This window comes from Buteo buteo, chromosome 10, assembly GCF_964188355.1.
Source record: "Buteo buteo chromosome 10, bButBut1.hap1.1, whole genome shotgun sequence".
Lineage (NCBI taxonomy): Eukaryota > Metazoa > Chordata > Aves > Accipitriformes > Accipitridae > Buteo > Buteo buteo.
This window is the reverse complement of record NC_134180.1, coordinates 10,122,618-10,141,778: the sequence shown is the minus strand read 5'-3', so window position 1 is coordinate 10,141,778 and position 19,161 is coordinate 10,122,618. Positions and strand designations below refer to the sequence as shown.

Here is a 19,161-nt window from a genome sequence, read left to right as displayed (position 1 = left end):
TGTAGTAGGGTAGTGGATGGATCAGTTTCATATTTTATTTAAAAATTTAAAAGATGCTCAGACATTTCCCCTTGTCTGCTGTCTAGTATCACACTTCTCACCAGTATTTACCTCCTAGTTGATTATATTTGAGAGTTGAGTTGCACAGATTCGCTCCTAGAAGTAGCTAAGTAGAAAATCCTGAGATTAAGGCACACTTTTTAAAAATGAAGGCTGGTAGAATAATATTTCATGACCTAATTGCTGCAGTCAGCAAAGGACTGCGATATGCATACATCTTCCTCTCTCTCTCAGCATCACTCACTATTCCTTACTCTTCAGTCTGGGAAACAAGAAGCTTCCTCTAATAGAGGAGACAATATTCTTTAAATTAACTCTGTGGCATCTTACTGCTCAAATGAAACTATACTGTCCCCTGCACCTGGTATATGTCTAAACTTTATTCAGTATTTGTGCAGCAAGTGAGAGAATGTATTTATCCACTTATGGTTAAGAAATTAAGTAAGGGATAAAACTTCATCACAACCTCCACTGCTAGCAGATGAGCTTTAAGGGCTTGTCCATAAGACATAGCACTCTGAGGGATAATCTCCAGTACTCTTTCAGAAATAAAGCAACAGGGGCTCTCACCCTCTGAGATGCTCGAGTCGTGGAACATGGTTTCAAAAGCCTGGTGGGTCTCAGCAAAGGAAGGTCGGTCTGGTGGGTTCCACTTCCAGCCTGCAATACGAGAAAGCAGAGTAAGCCTCAGTGCCTAAATGGGTAGGATGTAAATTTTTATTCTGTCCCAGGAGACAGAAAATACCTAAGCTTTCTCAGCTGCAGTCAGTCTCTGATCTCCTACTATTTAACAGGCTTTACAGTCATTCACAGCTATTAATTCATAGCAGCAGTAAGTCACTCTACCGTATCCTAACAACCAGATCTTGAGAGGAAGGAACCAACTCTAAAAACCCCAGCCCTCTGCCAACTCCACAGCTTTTTCTGATCTCCCTGTCCCTCTTTCTGAATTTTTTGGGCAAAGGAAAATTCCATGTTTGCTACCCTGGCTGTTTGGAGTGGACACATCTAGCCCAGTCACAGATAACTGTGGGTGCAAAACTCCAGGCAACATTCTGCTCACATGCTCTTAATACTGAAATTCAGACAGAGCCTTCCAAAAGGAGAACGTATGCACCCTGTGGGGGAAAGAGGAAGAGACTGCATTGATCTAAGACGGAGCTTGGAAAGTTATAGAAGGGTATGATGACGAAAAGTGTAATTTCTGTAGTTAGAAATCTGCACCAGGGGAATGTATTCTGGAAGCACTATCTGTTGATACCACCATAGGGTCTGGGAAGTGACTGGCATTCTGTTCATTTTGGGTTGCATTAATATCATATGAATTCCCTGATTTTGGGCTTTTGTGAGCTTCCTGAAAGTTTTTTGAAGCAATATCTTTCATCATTACCCAGCTTCTTTGTTTCACAACCGAAGTTCAGCCTGACTTTCTTTGACATGCTGGGGATCAGGCATTGCTGGAGACAGGCTGTAGAATGGCCTCTTAAGCCCTGGTTTGTCTGTCTTGTACATTGAGTGCCACACAGATTGCCTGAGTTAGCACCAAGGAGTCTCTTCTCACCCTGGTCACACTGACAGGGTCTCTCTGCTCAGAGCTGCTTACCTTCCTCAACAACATGGCCTGGTTTTCTCCCTAGAATCTTCAGCTTTTTGCCCAATGTATTCTCTACTCTTGTGGGACTGAAGGAGATTAGCAATGCTCTTAAGCTCTGTTGCTCTTCCTGTAGCACACTGTATCTTTTAGCCTTTTATTAGTAGATTTTCAATTTGTTATGGAGCATTAGGGAGCTTTTCACGATGTGCTTGGAGGATGCATTTTGTGCAACCTTGTCAACTACATGTCTCCTGCACACGTGTTGTGTTTGCAGAGAACTAAATTTCCTTCTAATTTGGTGATTCCATAGTAAGAGTCCTACTGACAAAATACCAGTACAATTTGCCACAAAGTGCTATCTAGCTGTACTGTGGGATGACAGTTTTTGAGAGTGAATTCTTGTTCCCCTAGAGACCAGACTCATTTTGCATCAGTAAGCAGGTACATCTCAGGTGATGGGGCCTTTGCCACATTAGGTAACAAAATGGCACATAAGAAGCAAGGACTTCAGAGTTAACTACAAATTCCTCCCATCCCTCCCAGGCTTTGTCCCCCAAATTGGAAGAAGATACTCACATGCCCTCATCAGTTCATAAACCTTTGGAGGGCACCCCTCAGGTTGTTCCATCCGATAGCCCTTTTCCAGCAGATCATACACCTGAGAGAGGTCAATGCCTGGGTATGGTGACATCCCGTAGGTAGCAATTTCCCATAATAGCACCCCAAAGGCTGCAAAAGGAGGAAAACAAAATTCCTGGTCATAAGTCTGCCCTCCTCTCCTGTTGCTCATTACATTGTGGCCTTTACTGCAGCTTGAGGCAGTATTGTTCTCTTGCAGATGTTTCAGGCCAGTCTAGGTGAAGACATTACGTACTAAACATGCTATCGATTCATGAAGTTGTGGCCTGGCTTAAGACTGTCTCCTCCCCACATGTTTCTGCCCAGGCCAGAAAACAAGTCACTGTCTAGGTTGGCAAAGAAAAACGAAATTAAAAAGAAAAGAAAACTGAAGTGGAGTTTTCTTACCCCACACATCTGATTTGATTGAAAAGGTGTTATAGGCCAGGCTCTCAGGAGCAGTCCATTTGATTGGGAACTTGGCTCCAGCATGAGCTGTGTAGGTATCTCCAGTCATAAGTCGGCTTAAACCAAAGTCAGCCACCTTCACCACATGATTTTCTCCAACTAAGCAGTTCCGTGCTGCCAGGTCTCTGTACAAAAGAAAAAGCACACTCCTTTACTGGAGCAAGAGCAGGGCTTTTGAATACAGTCTTGAGGTTGCATAGCCTGTCCCTCTCTTCTGAGTCGGGAAGCACTCTCTTTATACAACAGGTAAAGGCAACGTGAGCTTTGCTCTGAACAGTGTCAAAAATTGAGTGGACTTGTTGTAGGAGCAATATGGTAAGTCAGGATTAGGGTTTATTCTTTAAATGCTATTAAATTTCCAGTAATGATAGCTGTTACAATGAGAACTTTATGTTTCCTGAGAATAGGATGAGATCAGCAGCTCATCACACACTGGTAACAGCTCTATGGCACTGCTTTATCCAACTGGATTAAAATAGGACTTCAGGTTGACAATGTCTTGCACATAGGTGGTACATCAGAACAGGACAACACCAACTTTCGTAGCTGTCAGGCAGTCGTGCACAAGGTTGTAAGTCTGCTATGAAGGTTACTGGGACAAGGTATTGCAAGACAGTATTGAAAGCAAAACAGCCAATGGATAAGCCAGTGTGAAACCTAACTCTGGAAGAAACCTCTCCAAGAGGAGGAATTCCTGGGCCACCATGCTGGTGGCCTGTTATAACTGCAATCCGAAACTGTACCAGCTAAATGTGACTTTACCCACCTGTGAATGAAGTTCTTCTTCTCCAGGTACTCCATAGCAGAGGAGATCTGAGTGGCCATGTAGAGTAGCACAACAGCACTCACTTCCTCCCGGTTGCATTCCCGTAAATAGTCAAGCAGGTTCCCATATGGCATGTATTCTGTCACAATGTAAAAGGGTGGCTCCAGGGTACATACACCTAGCAGCGAGGAGGAGGGAGCATGTGAATAAAGCTTCCCTTTCTTCCCTAGCTTACCACTATTCCTAATTTAATATCCATTTGTTGCATTTTGTACCGATGAGTGTTTCTCTGAAAAGCAAAGGCTTCCATTTACAAGACCCAGATCAACGCAGCCCAACTGCAGTGCTTCTGCCTATTTATCTGTCCATCCACTTTAAGGATAGAGAGAAACATGTCTATCAAAGCACTGCTATTTCTATATAATATATATGAAGGAGTAATTATGTTCTTTGGAGTGTTACAGAATGAAATAGGAGTTATTTTGAACAGATATGATTTGCTTTTCTTCCCCTCTCTTTCTTCATAAAGCTAAAGGGTGGCCAACTGGAAGTAGGTACCTGTCAACTGGCAAGATTTCCAGACTGAAATGTCACTACAGATTAATGTGAAGCACTTCCATGTGTACTAGCTGGGTAAGTGACCAGCATGGTGGGACCTGCTCCTAAAGCAGCATTCTCACACATTCCTCAGATGACTACTTGCTACAGTCATTGCAATTATGAACAAAGTATGTATTAGCAGAGGAGGAGGGCAACAGGATACTCATGTCAAATCTCTGTGAACTCCCACTGCAGCACTGATGAATGCCTGGTCACACTGTTACACACATACAGGAGTAAACCACAACTACACTGTGCATCAGAAAAAGCAAAAATGCATCTCTCTGATGAGAAATCTTTTAGTATCTACTCCTGGAACCAGACAGGGCTGGGCAGACACCTCATCTGTGCCCATTTTTTAAATGGGTACAGAATAGTTGCCATTATTAAAAGCCTTCACATTCTTCACATTTCTCCTTTCATCCTAGGCTTGGCTTGACAGCTTTGCTCCTGAAAGCAGCAAAAATCCAGAGGCAATTAAACACTAGTAAAGGTTTAGGGTGTCTCCTTAAGAATCTTTGTACATGTAGAATTAACAGCTATGCAGACTATTTAATAGTGATCATCATATCATGCATTTGTTAGCGAGACAAACAGGGCACAGCCAAGCTGTAAAGCCTGCAGATTTCTTCCATTCATGTGCTGTTTGATCTGACTTGCATCTCCACTGCCTTGATCTCATGTACTTATTTGGTGATACACAGGGTCCCTTACAACAGCAGCAATCTGGTTGTCTTCTGCTTAATTATGGACTAATTTTTCTATTTAGTGCAGCTTTTTCTATAAATGTCTCTGATTTAAGAAGCATGAAGAATGGTGTTTGCTGTGCTTCCAATATAATTTTTTTCTTTCACTTTGAATTTTCTTATAATTTTGTTCTATCAGAAAAATAAGTCACAGAAAATAGTTTTTTACATCTGATTTAACACAGCAGAAAAGGAATCTGACCCTGATAACTGAACCCTGGAGCATACCTAAGGCCAAGGGTATAAACTAACAGGAAGCTGATATTGCAGACTTTTATATAATGCACAGTCATGCCTCAACAGCAAAGCTGCCTACTAATGTAAGTGACTGTATTTGATATTTTATTTAAAATTAGTGTCTCTTAGCTCCAGTACTACATAAAGGAGTAAGCTGTCAAAAATACCACCCTATAGCCTGACCTGATTCAAAAAGTTATATAAATACAGAAAATCTGCCACTACTTTTAAACAAGACAGATTTCATTTTGGTAGAAGCTCAAGTAAGAACAGAAAGAGCAAGGAATTTCACTAACCTAACAACTGCACTAGATTTGGGTGCTTGATCTCCTTCATCACAGCAGCTTCTTTCAAGAACTCTTCCACCTCCATGGTATCTTCCTAGATAAACAGAGAGGCAAAAGAAGGGAAAATTTATCTTCATGACCAAAGTCTGCTTAACACCACGTATCCGAGCTGAATATAAATGATGGCATCCTTATCTCTGTTCTGCTGGTTTGGCTTTTACCAAAGCAAAATATAACACCCCTGAAAAGCTGGGCTGCAACATGGCCAAGTAATAGAGCTGCAGTACCCAGAAAGTGCTAGGCTTTCTTGTTTGGTAGCTATTGTGGCTACTAAAGCAGTTGTGGCTGGTGAGAAGACTCTCAGGATCACTGACTTACTTCCCCTGCCTAGCTATAAAAATTAAGCTTGAAAGCTCCCTTACTTAGGGGGTACATAGAACTGTAGCTGTTAATGTTGAAACAAACAGAAGGCTCTGAAAAAGATAAATGGAGAAGCGGAATTTTTCCAGGAGTAGGGGAAAGGTGGTAGAAGGTATTTCCAACACCTTTGATTCCTTAAGGCTTCCACAGCCCTTCTGAGGAAAGAGAAGTGGACTTGGTAATCATTTCTACAGATCTGACTGCAGGAGCTTGCTGGGCCAAAGTTACAAATTATTTCCAAGCCACGTGCACTGGTGCAAGTTTGATAAGCTGACTTTGTTCTGCAAAGCTACTCTCAAGCATGGATTTTATGCAGATCAGCACACTCCATTTTCTGATATTTGTATCATTAGGAGGTATAACTGAGAATGTTACAATTTCCTTACCCTTATCATAAACGGTGACCAAATGAACAGTGCATAACAATCTGAAAACTGACCTTTAATGTTTTCACAGCAACCGTGAGATTGTATTTCTTCCAGACACCAACGTACACCTCGCCATACTGCCCTCCCCCGAGTTTGTGCTTCATGGTGATGTCAGTCCGCTCCATCTCCCACTTGTCATGGATGGGGGACACTCCATAGACAGTGGGCTTATTGCACTTTGGTGCTGGGTAATGCAAAGTTGTCACCAGTCCATCTGCTACTGTTGAATGATGGTGCACTAGCTCTGCTAGTGTGCTGAAACGGCTTTCTGCTGTCACATATACCTGTTATGAACGAAACAGGAATCTACTTAAACAAAGGCAGCTGGAAGCTTTCAGTAACACTGGAAAACAGGTACAGTAAAAACATTCTAGCAGGTTTAAAAAAAAAAAAAAAAAAGGTAAGGGAACCAGACTTTAGAGTATTTGTTCCCATGTTGTTGGGCAAATGAATATCAATCTGTGGGATTTTTACCTGCAGAAGGCAGCTAGATATAAGCTACCACTTGAGAGCAGTGCTGCCTCCTGCCTTGTGCTTTACAGGACTAGAAACTGGAGTTCTTGTAGAAAAGCACAAGGTCTGTTTCTGCATCTCTCAATAAATCGTACTGCTATTTGATCAAGGTTTCAAAATGCTGATCAAAACTGCTGACTTACCAGAGCTCTGCTTGTTTTAAGTGGATCAATGAAGAGATATCACATCAAACCCCAACTGCTTTGCTCTCTAGCTGCTTTCAGCCAGGATAAGCACCGTCTGCACTTCTTCCAAAGTGGTGTTCAGTGAGTTACCACCAAACTCTTGGCATACGTGTTCTTTTTTCATATTAATCAACAAGTGGACCAGTTTGCTCTCACATACACCCCTCTCTTAACAGTCTGCAACTTGAGATTCTGTACCATCTCTTCATTAATATCTTTCTTTCCTCTCCCCACAGCATTATCCAGAGATCCTTACCTTTCCATCTGAGGTGGTATTGATCCTGTAGTGGTAAACACGTCCTTCGTACCTGAGCGAGATGGACAGCTGCCCTGGGCTGCTCTCGCTTTCACGAACCAGGAAGCTGCCATTGATGAGACTGCTCAACAGATACTCAGCTGCACTGCGTGACACTGGCCCATGGTACCATGAATGCTTTTCCAGGCTGTTCACTGGTGTGATGTAGTTGCTTGGTACCCAGCCCTGCCCATTCTTCGAACGTACCTCACTCCATTCACCATTCTGGTTGTAACCCAGGACTCGCAACTTCTCACCTACGACCAGAAACCAAAAAGCAAAATAAGCACAGTGCAATCTATTGGGTCTCATTAAGAGAGAAACTCATCATCAGCTGACTAAGCCTGGGTTTGTAGCTTAACAATAAAAATCTGCAGCAGTGATCTTATAACTAAACTGCTATATATAAAGTATTTATGAAGTAAAGTTTCAGATAGAATACCGATAATACTGTTCCCTAATTTACTGCAGTGTGATTGATGAACTCAAAAAGATTCCTGTAGTCCAGCTTTTTAGACTAGAAATACTTTTTTTTCTTGGAAGGATGAGGTTTGTCTCTTTCTTGAAGTCTTAAATGGCATGTGATTTAAAACAGCTCTGCAGCAGGTCATATTCTGATACACGTACTGAACAGAAACAGGAAATCTCTGTGAAATTCTTAATTCTTGATTTTGCCCCAGCTGAAAGTGCTGAATTCTGTTATTGTTAATAATGTAACAGTTTTCCTCTGCCCTCCCCTAAAAGAGGTGTCTCGCAAGGCCAGTGATTTGAGGAGCCTAGAACAGGAACAACCATAGCTGGGGTAGACTGTTGGGCAGTGTTACACAAACCTGTATCTGTACTAGGAGAACCACACGGCAGGTGTCTCTCCAGCACAAGTGAGAGAGAGACCGTCTGCTTAAAATCATCAATTTAGAGAATAATCTTCTCTAACTGCACTCATTTCTATTCCTATCGAGGGAAGGATTCTGCTTTCTATTTTCTGTTGCTAAGTTTTCAACCTAGTAGCTGGTCTGCAATTCACAGCCTTACCTTTGGTGATGCTGAGCGTGTTGTCACCGCTTGCTACAAAATCGTAAAGTGCAACAAAGAGATTGGGATCGCTCTCAGTGGCTCCAAGCAGGTTCTCCTTGGAGCTCCATCTGATGGCTTCATTCAGTGCCTGGGGTTCAACATCGCAACCATAGGGGCGGTGCAGGGCCTCTGAAGAAAGAGCAGGAGAGGAAATAATTGCTTCGGATACAATCGTAAATAGATCAAAATGTGCTCTTTATGGAAAGGGAGCACCACATCTGTACATCTTAGATTAGTGGTTTTCAATCCCCACTTTGCTGACTCTTCATTTTACAGGTTACTTCTAACAGGGGCTGGAGAAGGTGATTAACTGCCTATATACCAAGTACCAAGCTATATATATATAAAATTTCTATTTAATATTTATAATATTATATATACTTCTATTTATATACACCTCTATTTGAAAATATTTAAGCATTCATAGATAAAAAAATGGGTGACATTAAAAGTGCTTTTTCTATATTATACGAAGTAGGGAAGGAAACCTTTCAACACTGAAACGTTGTGGTTTATGTCTTTATTGTTTCTGTGGCTGAAGTAGACAGCCTGGATCTGAAACCAACATTACAAATACAGGTAGGACAGACTGAATTATGACACAAATGAGATCTATAGGTTGGGACAGTAACTGATTCAGTATTAGCAGGAATAATGGTGATTTGTAATACATTTCAAGACTCTGTAAGTAAGAAGTCAAAAACTGATAGGAACAGAAAGCAGTAAGGGTGATGCTAGGTATTTAGCAGCAGTGTTTCTGAATACCCAGGCAGTTCTGTTTTGCTGTTTCAAAGGACAACTGATGCAAACTTGACAGTACAAGGGAGTGGAGGGAAGAATCAGACCTGCTTTACGGACAAAAGGAAAAAGTCCCTGCAGTTCCTGTGATGATGAAAAACAATCTAAATACGCAGGGTTTTGGAAGTAACTGTAGTAAAAAGCAAAACTGTCTGAACACTTCATGGTAGTGCTATGCCAAGACCATCACTGGCTTTCTAACCCATAGAGAGGTTTTTCAGGAACGTGTAGCAGAATAAATTTCAATATTAAGACAAGAGAAAGAGCGATGATGTGGTTTCATACCTGTGGGCTGCTCAAGAGGGCAAAAAAAATATGAAGGTGTACAGATGCAAATATTTTCTCTGATGGTACAACTGCCCTAAGTTCCTGTCCCAGTATACATTTCCAAATTCTCTTGTTTAACTTACTTACAGAAATGAATGCTGCAAAGAGATTTCATTATATGCACTAAACATAAAAACTCCTCTTTCAAAAATTTGAGGCTTTCTTTGCTTTACAATCATTGCTTTGGCCCATTTCTGAGGGGCTGAGAAGTCGGGCTCAGGATGTTTTTAAGCAGATCACTGCCAGAGAACATGCGCATGTGACTACCCCCTTCCCTGCACTCCCGTGAGATTTACATTCGTGAAAGAGAGCTAGTCTATAAGGCACTTTAAAAGAGAACAAAGAGCTCAAATGCAATACAGGACGGGAAAACTGGGAAGTCGGCAAGACACAAAACAGGAAAAGGCCTGTGCCAAGTAACAGGCAAACACATGCCAAATCTGTGTCACAGGACAGAGTTCAAGCCTGGAAAACGAGGACTTAGAGGGTTTCTCAGCATCTACATGCAATTTTTTGACTGTATTGTAGGTACATGAGAAAGTAAATGGTTGAGGTTTGTTCTGTTTTGTTTCTAAACACATAGCTAAGTGGCTTTTGACTGCATTTCTGGTAATTATTCAGAGTTATACTGCTTGCATAACCTGCTCATCTTGCATTTACTTAATAACCTACCTCCTGAGCCTTGCCAAAGTAGCCCTCTATCAAGGTTCTCCTAGCAAGAACAGAAGTGACTAGAGATTAAGCTACCAAAATGTCACTTCTTTGATTTAATTGTCCACAGATGCAATGTTTACATATGCTTCTTGTTCCTAACTATCAACTGCAATTAGTTTTACAATACACTAACCCATCAGCCTGGGTGCTATCATGGAAAAGAGAGGAAATCCCAATTCCTGCTGAGCTACCTACATTATAGCATGGCTACCGACATCCCACTGTTAATTTTTTAGGGCTGGGTGTGTACATATGCATGTCCAGTTGTTAAGCACCAGGAAAGAACAACAGTTCCTAAATCCAGCTCTCTTTATGGAGTAAAAATACATATTTAATTAAATAATACATTCTTTATACTTCTAGAGTGACTTGTGTTAGAGAGAGTGTTTACCAGTGCCTTAAGCAAAGTCACTCAGCGAATGTGCTTATACAAGGAATGTGACTTACACATTTCTGCTAAGGAGCCACCACAACAGTAGGCAGTGTTTCCAAACACTATCTGACCTTTCAGCTCCAAAATACCTTAATGGTGTTTAAATAACGTCTTACTTTCAATTTTAATCTGCCAAAATGTAGAAGGCTTTAAACAAAAATATATGCATTTGTTCTAAATCAAAGCATACTTTAAGTCTCTTTCTCAAGCCAGAAAAGCTCATGAACTGAGCATCCAACCCCTACTTAACAGACAGCACAGAGGTAAGCATTTAACAATGCACTCTATGATTAAGCCTGAAGCAGCCTAGTATCAGCTCAGCAAATCCCATGACCAGCTAGCTAAGCCTGCCCACACTGAGCCCAGCAGCAAGCACTTTAGCCAAGGCAAAACCAGCAGAAATGCCACCTGCTGCTTAGCGCTGAGCAGCTCTGCCCACATGAAACCATTTGTGGTGCCGTGTTGGATTGCCAGCGAGGATTCAAAGCAGATGTGGGACTACTACCACTTCCTCGGGAATGCCTGTGAGGCTGGCACGTGTTCTTAACACCCACTTTATGTACAAAAAAAGCCAGCAGAAGTTAATGTTTGATGAGGAGCTTCAATCACTTAGCTACAGTGTTTACCTAAAAATCACATTACCTAAAAATCAAATGCTTTTAAGAGTTCATGTCTCACTAACTTCCTTCACTTCCATTTTTAGAGTGACTTGGATGCTTAAGTAACTGTAAAAGTTACCCAATATCTACTAAAGGGGAATTTACCAGGATATAAAAGTATCTATTGCAGGATATTATTACATAATAACCTATGCTGCTCAATATGGTGTGGGATCTATAGCATCCAATATGTAAGGATATGGAAGGTCAGTGAAACATGATAATCACATAGACCTCGTTAAGGAAACGAAGATAACCAAAGCATATCACAAATAATACCCTTCCAACTGAATGGTCTGCAAGCTCTATTCATACCAGGAGTAAGGAAATGAGCTGGGAAGTTCTGTTTGATATCAGCTCCTTTTAAAGGCTAACCATAAATCATATTTTACCACTTTCATTTCCTAGACAATGGAAAACTTCCATCATCATTTAGTGTACAAGTAATACACAGTCATGCAAGAAGGTTATGCTTCATCCATCTCCTTCCTTTTCTTTATTCCCACAATACAATTTGCTTCTCTCCGGATATGAATGCTTTTCCTATTCAGCCAACATGTAAGGGGTGTTTTGTCCCCCCACCCCAGTGCTGCCAACACTGCAATTACCAATCTTTTCAGCCCAAGAGCAGGAGGTAGTATAAACTAAATCTTAAATTTCAGAGTCACATCAAGTACTGAAGTGGTCTCTATTTCTGAAATACTAACTGTGTAACTGCTCATAAAAAGGAAACATTTCAATAATCCGAAAACTCAGATAAAAGCAGGCAATCTCAGTCCTGCCTATGGCTGGTCTCATATTACAAGACAAAGATAGACTTGAAAGGAACCACATCCTCCTTGAAGCACTCGGAGAAATATAGGAAAGGGATGGCACAGCATTACATCCCTGAGCATCATACCTGTGAAACTCACACCAGGCTCAGAGGCTTCCTCACCAAGGCAGCAGAGCAGCTTGCCCTCTTTGCCATAGCTGCTAGACTGGAAGAGGACCATCCCCACAATCATGCTGTGCTTCACAGCAAGCAGCGGAGGCTGCTTGGCTCGAGAAGTCCTGGACTGCCACTGACAGCACAAACACCACCACGTGCAGATGTTCGCTGCTCACAAGGCTGGCGGCCAATGAAAAAGCAAGTGCTGCCGAGCAGGCGAAGGAGAAACTGGGAACATCAAGCTGCAGCTTAACTTGGTTATTAGCTGGAAGTGAGGGTGGAGCTTCCCAGGGAACGCTGAACAAACAGAGGATGTGGGGACTGGACTGCAAGTTGAAACAATTTTGAGATGAGCTATAAAGACAGAGTTTTGTTCCACTAAGAGTTAGGCAACAAAGCATTTGGGAAGAAAGCAAAGTCTCCTTGGAGAAATTTCTTTGTACAAATTACAAAACAGATCACCCATTAAGGAGACCGCCCAGACTGATTAATTTTTCCACTCCACATACCGTTGCTGGAGCACTATTTAAATTAATCACCAGGAAAGGATGTTAGTGAAAATACATGTCTGAGAGTTGAACAATTCAGGATTTCAGAAAGAAACAGAAAGCAAGGACAGTACAGTATGCCCAGTCTGAGCTGTATACTTGCCAATTTAGTAAGACTCAGGACAGTTCTCTGAAAGGGCACCATCAAATTACCTCTCAAAAAAACCTAAGATTTGTTGGATGAATTCTTTAAAAGCCCTAGTTTTCTAGCAAAGGCTGTATGATTTGTAGCAGGACAGGCTCCTCCTAACACGTGGACAAGGAAGGGTTAAAGAGCAAGCCATCACCATGGCAGTCTCACACCTGGGAGAGTGGTGGGCCTGCAGAAGGGTATAAAAGGGAGCAGGGAAAGGGAAAGTAGTGGTTTGGCCTTTGGAGGGGGAGAGGAGCTGTCGCAGCCCACCAAGAAAAAAATAAGCAGCATTTCTATAATCCATGAACTCCACTGTTCTGCGAGAAAGGCAGCTGCACCATGTGATGAGGACTCAGATAAGACTAAAGGTAAGAAATGAGCAACCTGGCTTATTCCAAATGTTTGTAAGGCTGGGGATGTGGAAAAATGCTATATAAAACTGGATATGCTGTGGTGATGAGGAGCTGCTTTTCCCCATACAGCCTGTGACATGAGTGTTTTCCCCTACCACCATCACCTAATGTATGTGGAAATAATAACCAAAGAAAATACCTTAGGATACCTGCATACTGTTGTCTTCCTGAAGTTCTGACAAGTGGGTGACCTCCTTTCCTCCTCCTACAAAACCAAGCTGAGTGAATCCTGCAGCATGCTACTCAGTAGTTATACACTGAGATACCTTTATTTAGAAGCTCCTAAGCTTTATTTCTTTCCTCCTTTGTTTCTTCTTCTTGCAGTTTATTGTTTTCTCCCATGTGCTCTGGGTACTGTTAATTACTCTGGTATTTGTACTAACCTTTCTGTATCTATTAATACGCAATGAATAAGCAGAATTTGTAAGGAGAGACAGCATAGCCTCAGAAATACATGGATAAGCATTGTGACAAACAAGCTTTTCAGGTAGGTCTGAAATAGTACCAGGAAATGGCAAACTATATGTGGATTTGTGACTAAATTAGTCACAGCTGTAATAGTTAAGAAAGTTAATAACCAATTTACTTGTTAGTTAAAATACAACAAATGAGTATTTGGTATCTCTGGAACAAAGAAGGATTAGCAGAAAGTTAGGTTGTAATAATGTAACTTGCAAATATATCTATTGAACCTCTCACATTTAGTCTCTGTCAGAAGGCTCTCTGGTCTGTTAACAAGCTCCTGATGGGAACCAAGTACTGGCCAGCACTGGCATTATGGGCAAGTAACATTATGGCTGTAAGCCTCCTGTAACAAGGCAATTCTGTCCCTGCACCCTTCCAGCCACCTTCCTGAAAGTGTTTCTCAGCGGGAAGGACATGGGTGTCCCTGCACGGCGTGTAGCTGCTCATAAGGTCCTGTCAAATACACACAGGCAGAATAAAACCGGGCATCTTTGTACCTTCTAGATGAGCATTATTTCTTTTTCAACCGATTTTCCTAGATAGTTATTTTACACTGTAGACCATCATTTTGACATCTGCATCCTGTTCCTATTCCCTTCACAATAAGTGCACAATATAAAATCTTAATTGTAGTACACTCAACTTCCTCAGTGGAAGAATTCACCTTCCAGGCACAGCAGCTCTTCCCAGCTCTTTAGACTATTCCCTGTGGTGCCCTTCAAAGCCATTTCCTGAGAGTGGTTACTCTTCCTGTACAACTTAAATCATCCATTTAGAAGCATTTCTCTAGTTCTTCCAGCAGTGGGAAAAAGTTGAATATAAGGAAATCTTGCTGACCATGCTACTTTGATACATACAGTTCAGGGAGCTTCTAAAAATTTTGTTATACTCTGAATTTATGAACCAACTGTCAATTTCTCTTAAATGAAAGAATGTGTAAATGGAAATACAGCTCTGAAAAGGATTTGGTGTGGTTGGCAGCAGGCCAAAGTGACTGGTTTGTCAATGGAAGGAAGAGAGACAAAGAAAGGGTGATAGGGTAAATACTGGTTATTGTATACAGTCTTAATCTGATATCTCAGCATTTTATATCAAAACCCATAGGCGGTATATATATACACACACACAGTGTTCTACCCTCTGGCTTCTCACATGCCTCTTTTTCACAAAGGGATGCTTGAATACAAGACCACCAAGATCCCTTCATATGTCACATCTTTCACTTTATTTTCACTTTGAGTTTTCAAACTAAATACCAATATAAATATCCATGATGCTATTTTACACACAGACTCACTTTATATTCTTGTTTTTAAGGCTACTGAAGAATAGGCATTGGTCAACTTAGAGCATAGAAAGCAGACCATCAAGTAACTAACGACTGCCAGTATAATCGCTATTTTCTACTGCATCTTCAAAACGTACATCACTTTACATCACTAGACTTCAAGATCTTTAACCAGCTTGTTAGTGGGAGGATTTCTGCCATAATGAATACAAGGAAACAAAACTGATAACACAGCAGCAAGTGGTTTTCCTATTTTGCTGACATGATTGGAGTAGTATCAAGTTCTACAGTAGCTGTTTCTGAAGCCAAGTGTCAGCGCTTCCTACTAACCAAAAATACTCGAGGCAAACTACATACTAAAAAGCAAACCAATGCTGAACAGGCCAAGTTCCTGCTGTCTAATAATGTGGTACCACAGAAGCAGACCTATGAACTTTATTTACCCTATAACAGACTTAAGCCCTTACCTAAATGGACCACCTAGTCTTTCTGCTGACATATGTGTGGCCATGAAAAACACCAGTTTAAAAGGGTCAGACAGCTCACATATGGCTTTGGTAAAATGCAGGCAACTTAACTAAATGCCATTCCTAGGTGTTCCTCTCCAGCAAGCAACCAGACTCTTAATAACGTGGTTTGCCTGAGCTAAGCACAGATCCATAGTTAGTCTTTGGGCCTCCCACAGAGTGGTGCAAGGTTTAAGTACTGTAAACAACCTACTGAATAAAGCCAAGAAATACAGCTCCAAGCCAAGAACTTGGGATGGGCAAGGAACAGGTTTCTATTTATGGTACCAGGCTGGGAGAGACAGAATGGGAGGAGACTTCAGAGTCAGTGACAAAACTGCATCATGAACAGCTCACATCATATAAAAAGAAATATTTCAAGCCAAGCTGGTAGCACCATCTTGCCTCAATTATCAAAATAAATCTGAAATAGAAAAGGTTAATAAAAGTGATCTTTGGTATCAGAGAGAGAAATATATGGAGAAACTTAAAAGCTCTCCATACACCTCACCTCTTGGGAGTGGATTTATTTTGTAACATGATAAACTGCTGCATATGATATTCCCCAGCACTCATTTAATGGTTAAAGTGGTAAGTCTTTACCTAGAAGATGTGCTTTTTGGCTCGCTTGATATAGAAATCCAAGGGAAGACAAGGTTTGGGGTTTTGATGCTACTGACTTTTCATTGGTAGAGAGAGCCAGATTGATCTCAACTGATTTAGTTACACCAATTTATGAAGAATTCAAGACATTGTCTGTCTACCTGAACATTACAAGATGCTAGCTATGTTAAGATTTTAAAAACGCCAAACAAACCAATGTTGATAGAAGGAACTGCCTGTCCTGCGTTTCACTGGTTAAGGTTATCCTCTCCTTGTTATTAACAGCCACTTCTTTGTTCAGATGTCAGTGACACATATGTATCTCATTTCTCCCAATATCAACCTAACACAACATTTCCCTATTTTTTTTCTCAACTAATTTCTGGTAAAGTATCTTTCTGGTGCAGAATCCAGTATGAAATAAATCAAGCTTAAGCTCCGAAGTATTCATTTGAAAATCTTCATTCATTCCTTGTTGAGTGCAAGGTTCATGAATTTCTTCATAGATCAACAGTAAGTGACCAAACCTTCTTCTGAAGCATTTGGTAGCATTGCTGTTTTAAGAGAGAATTTCAAAATAGATGAAGTACTAATCATCTTCAGTACAAATGCTGCTAACTCATTACCTCTAAGGATTTTTGATCTCACAGAACTCTGGCAGGAAAGTGACTCTGGGATAAATGCAGCTAGCAAAATGATGCAGGTTTTTAGATGCATTTAAAAAACACTTTAGGTTGAGGAACTCATCTGAGCACAGGAGAGCTGGACTAAACAGTTATTAAAAGGTGCAACGGATGTTTCCTGTCACAGGTACTGGGAATGGTCAGAAGCACAAGAATCCACTCAAAGTACCAATCCGACTTCTTTGAATGTGCGTCTGGGCAGGAACTAAAACCCCAACAGCACAACAGGTAATAAGAAAAACACTTTTCTGAAGTGAAAGCAAGATTTTAATGCAATTAAAATGATATACAAAAAGGATTTGAGAACAAAGAGCTACAAATGTAACCTCTTTGCAAAACCCTGAATACTGTATCAAAGTGTTTACCTTATTTACTAAGGATTTGTTCAGCTCCTACAAAGCTAGTCAGCTTTGCAGTTGCTGGAATCTAGAAACAAGCAGAGACCACCAACTTTAGACGCTCTGTATTACATACCTCTTTCCATTGAGTACTGAGGTGATGCAGAGTTTCAATCTTTGTTCCTCTGAATCCTGCCTACAGTGGACAGTAACTACTCCCACAATGACAGTTTTAGGGAAAGGAGTGCTACGAAGGGACACCCAGATTTCAAAGATAACTGGGAAACTGCATACATGTAGATCAAAAGTCTATTTGACATTCTTCCTCTGTCGTGCTAAGTTCCAGTAAGCCTCTCCAGTATGAAGGGTAAGAAGGATTAGGTCACCCAGTCCTTCTCCAGGAACGGTGGGATGGCCAAACATTATGACAGCTTACAGCAAGTCATTTAGCACTTTTTTTAATCAGTACTTTGGGAGGGAAGTTGCTTAATGTGGATTACACTTCACTCCAACAGAATTCCTGAGGAGTTGTTAATACTGGCCAGATCAAAGTCAAGATATTATCTACTAAGCAAATCAAATGAATAGCTATTTACTCACAGTGTGAAGACAAACATTTGAAGTAAGAGCTCTTCTGCAAAAAGACTACTTGAAAAATCATGGCTCAACTGACCCCAAGCAAGCCAGAAATATGTACACTAACACAAGTCTAGCTGGTGAGAGGTTTATTTTGCAGATGTAAAGCACTAACTGATCAGACCTTAGAGTTAACATGACATAAATGTCCAAGCTGCTTTCCAAGTGACATAATTACATCTTATTAGAAGTCTTACAGTATTAGGTATTCTCCTTAGACTCAGCACCTGGAACAATGACCACATTAAACTGTTTCTCAGCTGGCTTTTTAAAATTTATTTTTAGCCTTTCTAGTTAGAGGAAAAACTTAGAAGGAGAGGGTAGAGACTAACTCACTGACTTGTAATCTCAGGAGTGAAAGAAAATGTCAATCTAACAGCCCAAATTTGAGTTGATGTCACATCTTGAGGCCCAAGTAATTATTTTTGCAAGTGCCTTGAACAGGCTGCACTGCTTACCTTTTGGAGGATATTCGGAGGGCAGAGCTCCCCAGGTGAGCTGATATAGCTTCAGTTTCCAGTACATGAGTTTAATTTTTTAAAGGAATCCCAAAATGCTTGTTAGCACAGATGCGACTTCTCAGTTCCATCCACCCACACTGAATATGCAGCAACTGCCAAAGCTACATAGTACTTCTGTTTTAAAAAAAATATTCTCTAGCTAAAAATAAATTACAAAACTGTTAACCTCATTTGTCAGCAACCAATATGCTGTTCAAGCCATTGTCCACAGCCATTTTCTTCTCTTGAACAAAGAAGGGGTCTCCTTTTTTAAAATAATATTTACTTCATTTGGCTAAAAGACTTGTGATCTTGCCTCCTTTGAAATATATTTGTCTTAGAAAATAAACCAGCGTTTCCTTTCCTCCAAGAAAAGCCGAGCTTTAGCATGAATACTTGCCCAAAAATTGCATGCTGTCTTGTAAACTTCAGAACCAGGGAAAACTCTTAATGTGGGTGCTTGTCAGGAGATCCCCAGAGTCTGACATTCAGCTGAGCCCTGGCTGAGGGAGTTTTAGTTGCCTTGCTCCTTCTCGGCCTTATGGGCTGATTCACTTTTGTGGGGGGCAGTGTGAACGTGCACGTATGAAATCAGAGAAACACATCCATCGCACTAAACTTAGTTACTGGCTGCTGTGCCACTTCCCGTTGGTGAAACCCAGACACTTGTAATTGGCTCCGCTGACCAGACAAGGGACTCCATTCACCAGCGCCGTTTCCAACAGCTGCTAAATAACCAGGGTAACATGAACCCCCAGCTTCGACAGGAGGAGAATTCCTAGCACAGCGCCGACAGCTTTGCAGTTTCGGGCTGTGTCACTACATTTGCTTTTTCAAGTCTACTAACAGCAGTGTTTAGCCCTTGTGTGTCTCAGACCAGTGTTAAGACAAGAAT

The 19,161-nt window shown here is 41.1% G+C and overlaps 1 protein-coding gene across 2 annotated transcripts in view; it reads right to left on the bottom strand.

Moving 5' to 3' along the window:
- The window catches only part of ABL2 (ABL proto-oncogene 2, non-receptor tyrosine kinase), a 49,876-nt gene that overhangs the window by 8,178 nt on the left and 22,537 nt on the right, over nt 1-19,161 (bottom strand). For both annotated transcript variants that reach the window (XM_075038568.1, XM_075038569.1), the window contains exons 2-9: nt 8,250-8,420; nt 7,179-7,474; nt 6,236-6,508; nt 5,386-5,470; nt 3,507-3,684; nt 2,681-2,865; nt 2,231-2,383; nt 631-720 (exon numbers count right to left, since the gene is read on the bottom strand). In XM_075038568.1, coding sequence (XP_074894669.1) covers nt 631-720; nt 2,231-2,383; nt 2,681-2,865; nt 3,507-3,684; nt 5,386-5,470; nt 6,236-6,508; nt 7,179-7,474; nt 8,250-8,420 — 1,431 coding nt within the window. The remainder of the gene's footprint in view (nt 1-630; nt 721-2,230; nt 2,384-2,680; nt 2,866-3,506; nt 3,685-5,385; nt 5,471-6,235; nt 6,509-7,178; nt 7,475-8,249; nt 8,421-19,161) is intronic.